Below are 7489 nucleotides of genomic sequence, written 5' to 3'. Positions count from 1 at the left end.
GAGAGACAGGATGTCCGGGTACAGAGAGACCAGGGATGTCCGGGTTACAGAGAGACCAGGGATGTCCGGTACAGAGAGACCAGGGATGTCGGGTACAGAGAAACCAGGGATGTCGGGTACAGAGAGAACCAGGGATGTCCGGGTACAGAGAGACCAGGGATGTCCTGGGTAAGAGAGACCAGGATGTCTGGGTACAGAGAGACCAGGGATGTCTGGGTACAGAGAGACCAGGGATGTCTGGGTACAGAGAGACCAAGGGATGTCTGGGTACAGAGAGACCAGGGATGTCTGGGTACACGAGAGACCAGGGATGTCGGGGTACAGAGAGAGAACCAGGGATGTCTGGGTACAGAGAGACCAGGGATTGTCTGGGTACAGAGAGACCGAGGGATGTCTGGGTACAGAGAGACCAGGGATAGGTTTCCCAAATAGCACCATATTCTCTATATGGTACACTACATGTATTTTAGGGCTCTGGTCAAAAGTAGGGCACTATATTGGGAATAGGGTGCCATTAGGGATGCAAAAAAAGGTATTTGACAATGAACTCAAGTCATCGAGGGGTGACCCGCAAAACGACATGGAACAGAATCATATCAGCGGTATCGTCTGTAATAAATCAACACTGAAAAGTAAGGAAAACAAAACCATGGAGCAAGCAAAAATGTGCCACAGAAAAACAAAAAACAGAAAGTGATTTTCATTATAATACACACAATGAAAAGACAAGGAAGAGGAGACATGTGGATCCTTCTGGTTTGGTGCCTTGTGAAGAGAGAGAGGGAGAGAGAGAAGAAAGAAAGAGGATAGATGGAGAGATTTAATTGAACTTTTTTCTTCAAAAGTCTCAGTGTAAAATGTTCCCTGTAGTTGGGGAGCCGGGTGAAATCGGGGCAATGTGAAATGCAAGGAGCGGTGTCCGTTAGCAAAATTAAAAATGGCCACCAGATGTCAATGCCTACTCCAAGGCCCAGTTCACGACATCATGACGCCGGCTAAGGCCGAACACTGACCTCAACTTCCCTTCAGTCCTGGCCGGTGTCACCCCCCCTTTAAAAATACATGGATCTTTAAACAGGTACAAATAAATAGAAATTAAAAACTATTTCAGTTGTTTTTGAGGAGCCTCTTTCAGGAATGCTTGCTTTTGAGACGTGTGTGTGACGATGGTGGCCCGTCGGAGGACAGTGGAGCAGGGTCAACTCAGTAGAGAGAGAGAGAGAGAGAGAGAGGGTTGAGGCAGAGCTACTGGGTGCTCTTGTAGTTCATTCACTTCCAGACTGTTTCTCCTCCTTAGCCTGGACAAACCCCCCATGAGTCTTGTCTCTCTCTCTCCATCTGTCTCTCTCTCTCTCCATATGTCTCTCTCGCTGTCAGTCTGTCGGCTGCTACTTGAACAGGAAGTTGATGAAGACCTGAAGGAGGATGAGGAGGATGATGATGGCGTAGTCGCGCTGCTGCAGGAATCCGCCCTCTGCTGCCGTCTGGCCCGCTGCCGTTCGGGAGCGCAGTACACCGATGCTCCTGGAGATGTAGGCGCGCATGCAGACACACACACACACACACACACACACACACACAGACACACAGAGTCAGTGAGGGCTCAGTCACAGGAATTATATGCACAACCACAAACTCACAATGCATAAGTTGGGAACAATTGAATCCTCACTCACTCAAAGACCACACGCACACACACACACGCACACGCACACGCACACACACTCAATGTCTCATGTTTGAACGACCCTCACTTGTAAATGTTCTCCTGTGTCTTCTTTATAGAATCAATGGCACTTTGAAGTTCACTAAGGTCTGGGCCCTTTTTCCTTAACCGGCTACTGTGCTTGCTGTTGTGTCCTGAAACACACAAACAGCAACAATCAGCTGTAACAGAGAGTCAATAACAAATGTTCAAGTAAATGTCCAGTGAAAATTTCACTTTGAAAAAGTATATTTTATGTTAACTTATACCCAAATAATGTTGTTGACTCGTCCTATAGTCGTATTTGAGGCCAAATAATACATTGGAGGAAAAAAACATTTTGAAAACCTCAAACTTGCATCTCAAACAGACTTGCTATTGCTTGCCATTTCCTCAGAGTATGATGTCATACTCCTGAGGGGGATGAGCTGGCCAATCAGCAGTCTACTCTCTCTATTGACTATTTTTATGACTGGTATACGCCCACACCATTCTGTTGTTGGGTAACGCCCACACCATTCTGTTGTTGGGGTGTATGAGTGTGTAAATGTGTATATGTGGGGGGGGGTGTCCCAGGGATGTCTGGGTAAACAGAGCGACCAAGGGAATGTCTGGGTAGCAGAGAGAACCACTCAGTGGACATCGTCCTGCGGTACAGAGAGACCCAAGGGAATGTCTGGGTTACAGAGAAACAGGGATGTCCTGGGTACAGAGAGACCAGGGAAGTCTGGGTAAGAGAGCTCCACGCGGATCCGACATACAGACTTCTACCCATATAAACTCAGCACGATATTCTCTATCAATAGCGAAGCACTAACCAAATGTAATTATCAATTAGGGCCCCCTACGAACCACCAGTAACAGCAGGCACATTATATAGGGAATACCGGCGTGCATCTAGGGAGACTAGCTCAAAATAAACGGATAATTTGACCCACAATGCAACCCCTCCAGCTCCATAGAGGGGTGACCCCGCAAAACGACATGGAACGAATCATATCAAGCGGTATCCGTCATGTAACTATTAATAATCTCACTCAACACTGATAAGCATACGCGAAACCCAACAACAACCACTGGAGAACACAGTCATAATCAGTGCCAATAGAAACACACCAAAAACGAAGTGATTTTCCACTTATCAAGCCCTCACAATAAAACCCATGAAAGGAAGAGGAGACATGTGGATCCTCTGGTTTTGGTGCCTCTGTGAAGAGAGAGAGGGAGAGAGAGAAGAAAGAGGATAGATGGAGAGATGGATTCGGAGAGAATACCTCCTCTCTCAAGTGCAGGAATCCAGTTTGTCATGAATATTCCACCTAATCACCGCGCCCACAGAGTCAACCCACGGACACACTGCATGGAGTAAGGGGCAAGCCAGCGACTGTTCTCTTAACCGCGCTCTGCATATATCGGACCACGAACTCACTAACCAAAAACTACACGCTATCGCTACACACACCCACCCACACCACACCATACACATATACATCCCGTGTACAACTCTATCCCGACCTCGGTACCCACCACTCACCACACATCACACTAACCTCATACACCCCCCACACTCATATTGAGTCACCCTCAAAACACCCCTTTCCAAATTCAATCAAAACCCCCCCACACCCCTCGATTCACCTGCACTACACAACACCTCCCATCCGCCAAACCCCCCCATCATACACACTCCCAATCCCACACCCCCCACACCACTGAATCCCACAGTTAGCGCCCTCATACACCCCCACACATATACACCATCACACCCCACAAACCCCTCCACAACCATCCTTCACCCCCCACTCGCCCTCCACTCCCCACCCCCCTCTCAGCCCTCACCTCAACTCAAATCCCACTTCTCCCCCCAATTACCGCACCAACCCCACACCACATACACCCAGCCCTCAAACCACCATATCACCCCCCACCACTCATACTAAGAAAACGGCCCTGTGTTATTTCTCTTGTGAACCAACATTCCTACAAATGTTGGTTCTGACTGCGTGACGCACAAGTGAAACGAGGCAGCTGAACGAACTGTACCAACCCCACTCAATAGAGTGACAAGGCAAGCCCACAAGACCACCCAACACATACACACTCATACACCCCTCACAACCGAGAGTGTAACACTCGCGCAGTACTTTGATAACAGCCCCAGACCTCGGCTTGTTCCCCACCACAGCAATGGTATTGTCTGTGTGACGACCGTACTCTCAAAGAACACGAAACAACCTGGCTCTGACGTGAGTCACGCCCTTCACACCGTTGCTATTCCCCAGGAGTGGACTGACGGCCTATAACTAACACCTGAAACACTACATATAGTTGAATTTCTGACTGGTGACAATGTTGGTTACTACTGTACAACAGTCTGAACGCTCCCCACTGGGGACTTATGTCTACTAGTGTCATAGTGATGTTTACATAACTCTAATATCGTGTGTCAGCTGAACATTCCTACCTACCTGTCAGTTCGAGCTGTTATAACCCACACACCACGACAAACCAATTACACATGTCAACCGATATATAGTCACTCTCTATACACTTTCCCGACATTGTATACCAAACTAGTCATTAGATTGGAACAGATTCCAAATCGAACTCATACTTATGACATTAAATTACCTCCCACACATACATTCTTTCCCTTTTTTGTGCCCCACACACACATACACAATTAAACACTCATGATTACACCCATCTCAAGCCCCTCAGGCAAACCCACATTAGACACATTTACAACAACTCATTCGAGCACCCTTCGCTCAAACAGACATGATACTAGAACATGAATGAGGGCGTATCGACTCACATAATATTGGACGCTTAAACTGTCTCTAACCTCAACAGACCTTGGTGTAATTAATGGTGTCTTAAGAATCTACCCAGAGGTTCTAACTCTACAACAGAAAAAATGAGGAGACGAGTGACCACTACCAACGTAATAAATAAAATCGTAGCTCTTTTAAAAATAAGACAGAGATTGAAAACTCTTGCTGATTGGTCCTTCACACCAAGTTCTCCAGCTCTAGGTCAGTATACATCATAACTCTCTGTGTAGCCGCAATATGGGCTAACAGGTTGGGCAATAGCAAGTCTTTGTTTGAGAATGCGCCAGAGGGGGTTGAGGTTATGTCAATCAGAGAAGTGTGATTTGTTGTAATGCCTAATGGCAGCCGGCTCCTCAACCTCCGTATTTAAGCAATTGAGCACATAATAGGACCGACCTGATGTCCAATGCCTAACTCCCAGACAAGAGTAGGAACGAGTCACAACATTCATTCAGTTGGGCTAGTGCACACGTTAAACTAATATAGAAAGTCCGAGGTCTTACTGGCCAGCACAAGCTGAAATTCTCACTCTTCCCATCTGGTACCGTCGGAGCCGTTGTATCCATCTGACCCCTCTCTGTTTATATAATCTCATGGGATCCAGTCGTATGATAAACTAAAATTAGCTGTAATATGTTGCCACCTTAATTTCAGTTGTTTGATCGGTAGTCGTCGTGTTCGGATACTAGCTTGCCATTCATACAGGCAACCGCATGCATGGTGTATATGAAGCATAGGCTGGGCCTCGTAGAGAAGGAGCGAGATAGAGGAGGGAGGCGGCTGCAACTTAATAGAGTGGCAACTTGCTGAGGAGAAGGGATGCGCCAGAGCTGTAGGAGGGTTTCTAGGACAAAAGAGCTAGACATAGGGATGATCATATTGAGACAAGGTTGAGGGTGTTCGTCGTTTCAAATAATTTCCAAGACCTGTTTCTCCTCTTAGTCTGGACCAACCCCCCAATGCGTCTTGTCTCTCTCTCTCCATCTGTATCTCTCTCCTCTCTCCATATGTACTATGAGATCTCAGCTGTCAATGTCGGAAAGAGTCGTCGTCGGTGGCACGGTGTAGAAGCTGTGAGGATAGGACTGAAGAGTGGGAAGGTTGAGTGGTGGAGGGCCTGATGTGAGGGCGATAAGTGCCTCGCTTGCTTTCTTCGAGAGGATTGACGCGCCCTCCTGAGGTGCTGACTCTACAATTGTTCCCTGTCTGGCCTGCTGCACTTATGCATTGTGAGAGTTTTGTGGTTGTGCGACGATATAGCAGTAACAACGACTGCTTCCTCGCTGGATGAATGTGGGCGCGACCATGCACGTACACGAACGCACGTTCACCACAACACCACCACCCCACAACCACACCACACAACACCATCACAATCACAAACACACACACCCACACACACACACAGACCAGCAGAGTACAGTGAAGGGCTCAGTCACGAAATTAATATGCACACCCACACAACTCAACAATGCAAAGTTGGGACAGCAATTGAATCGCTCAACTCACTCAACAGACCCACAACGCACACACACACGCACACGCACATTCCACCACCTCATGTCTCATGTTTGAACGACCCTCACTTGTAAATGTTCTCCTTGTCTTCTTTATCAGAATCAATGGCAACTTTTGAAGTTCACTAGGTCTGGGCCTTTTTCCTTAACGGCTACTGTGGCTTGCTGGTTGTGTCCTGAAACACACAAACAGCAACAATCAGCTGTAAGAGAGTCAATAACAAATGTTCAAGTAATGTCCAGTGAAAATTTATCTTTTGAAAAATATATTTTATGTTAACTTATACCCAATAATGTTGTTGAACTCGTCCTATAGTCGTATTTGAGGCCAAATAATACATTGGAGGAAAAACATTTTGAAAAACCTCAAACTTGCATCTCAACAACAGACTTGCTATTGCTGCCATTTCCTCAGAGTATGATGTCATACTCCTGTAGGGGGATGAGCTGGGCCAATCAGCAGTCTACTCTCTCATATTGACTATTTTTATGAACTGTATTGCACCCCACCATTCTGTTGTTGGGTAACGCCCACACCATTCTGTTTGTTGGGTACGCCCACACCATTCTGTTTGTTGGGTGTATGAGTGTGTAAATGTGTATATGTGGGGGGGTGTATATGAGTGTTATATGTGTATGTGTGTATGTGTGAGGGGTGTATGTGTGGGGGGTGTATGAGTGTATATGTTGTGAGGGGGGGTGTATGAGGGTGTATGTGTGGTGGGGGTGTATGGATGTATATTATGTGGGGGGTGTATGAGTGTATATGTGTGGGGGGTTGTATGAGTGTTATATTATGTGAGGGGGTGTATGAGTGTGTAGTGTGGGGGGTGTATGAGTGTGTATGTGTGGGGGGTGTATGAGTGTATATGTGTGAGGGGTGTATGTGTGGGGGTGTTGAGTGTGTATGTGTGGGGGGGTATGAGTGTATATGTGTGGGGGTGTATGAGTTGGGGGTGTATTGTGTGGGGGTGTATGAGTGTGTATGTGTGGGGGGGTGTATGAGTGTATATGTGGGGGGGTGTATGAGTGGGGGGTGTTTGAGTGTATATGTGGGGGGGTGTATGAGTGTGTTGATGTGTGGGGGGGTGTATGATGTATATGTGTATGTGTGTGTGGGGGGTTGTATGGGAGGGTGGGGTTGTATATGTGTGGGGGGTGTATGAGTGTTGTGTGTGGGGGGTGTATGAGTGTTATGTGTGTGTGTGAGGGGTGTATGAGTGGTGGTGGGGGTGTATGAGTGTGTATGTGTGTGTTGGGGGGTGTATTGGTGTGTGGGGGGGTGTATGAGTGTGTAATGTGTGGTGGGGGTGTATGAGTGTGTGGGGGGTGTATGTGAGTGGTGTTGTGTGGGGGGTGTTGTATGAGTGTTGTGGGGGTGTATGAGTGTGTATGTTGTGTGTGTTGTGGGGGGTGTATGAGTGTGTATA

General features: G+C 47.2%; 1 protein-coding gene and 2 long non-coding RNA genes across 3 annotated transcripts in view; 2 read left to right on the top strand and 1 right to left on the bottom strand.

Annotated features, from left to right (window-relative positions):
- Nucleotides 1–941, top strand: part of LOC139025611 (uncharacterized) — a 2094-nt gene extending 1153 nt beyond the window's left edge. Inside the window, exon 2 of the long non-coding RNA XR_011477211.1 lies at nucleotides 819–941. This is a non-coding gene — a long non-coding RNA (uncharacterized lncRNA). The remainder of the gene's footprint in view (nucleotides 1–818) is intronic.
- LOC139025610 (uncharacterized) lies at nucleotides 179–693 on the top strand. Its single transcript, XR_011477210.1, has 2 exons — nucleotides 179–235; nucleotides 420–693. It is a non-coding gene; the product is annotated as an uncharacterized lncRNA (long non-coding RNA).
- The window catches only part of osbpl8 (oxysterol binding protein-like 8), a 56067-nt gene continuing 49406 nt past the window's right edge, over nucleotides 829–7489 (bottom strand). Inside the window, 2 exon segments of the mRNA XM_070440752.1 lie at nucleotides 829–1524; nucleotides 1755–1860. Coding sequence (XP_070296853.1) covers nucleotides 1389–1524; nucleotides 1755–1860 — 242 coding nt within the window. The 3' untranslated portion in view covers nucleotides 829–1388.

The sequence above is a fragment of the Salvelinus sp. IW2-2015 genome, unplaced genomic scaffold (genome assembly GCF_002910315.2).
Source record: "Salvelinus sp. IW2-2015 unplaced genomic scaffold, ASM291031v2 Un_scaffold2959, whole genome shotgun sequence".
Classification (NCBI taxonomy): Eukaryota; Metazoa; Chordata; class Actinopteri; order Salmoniformes; family Salmonidae; genus Salvelinus; species Salvelinus sp. IW2-2015.
The sequence above is the reverse complement of the archived record's forward strand: the minus strand, read 5'-3'. Positions and strand labels throughout refer to the sequence as shown.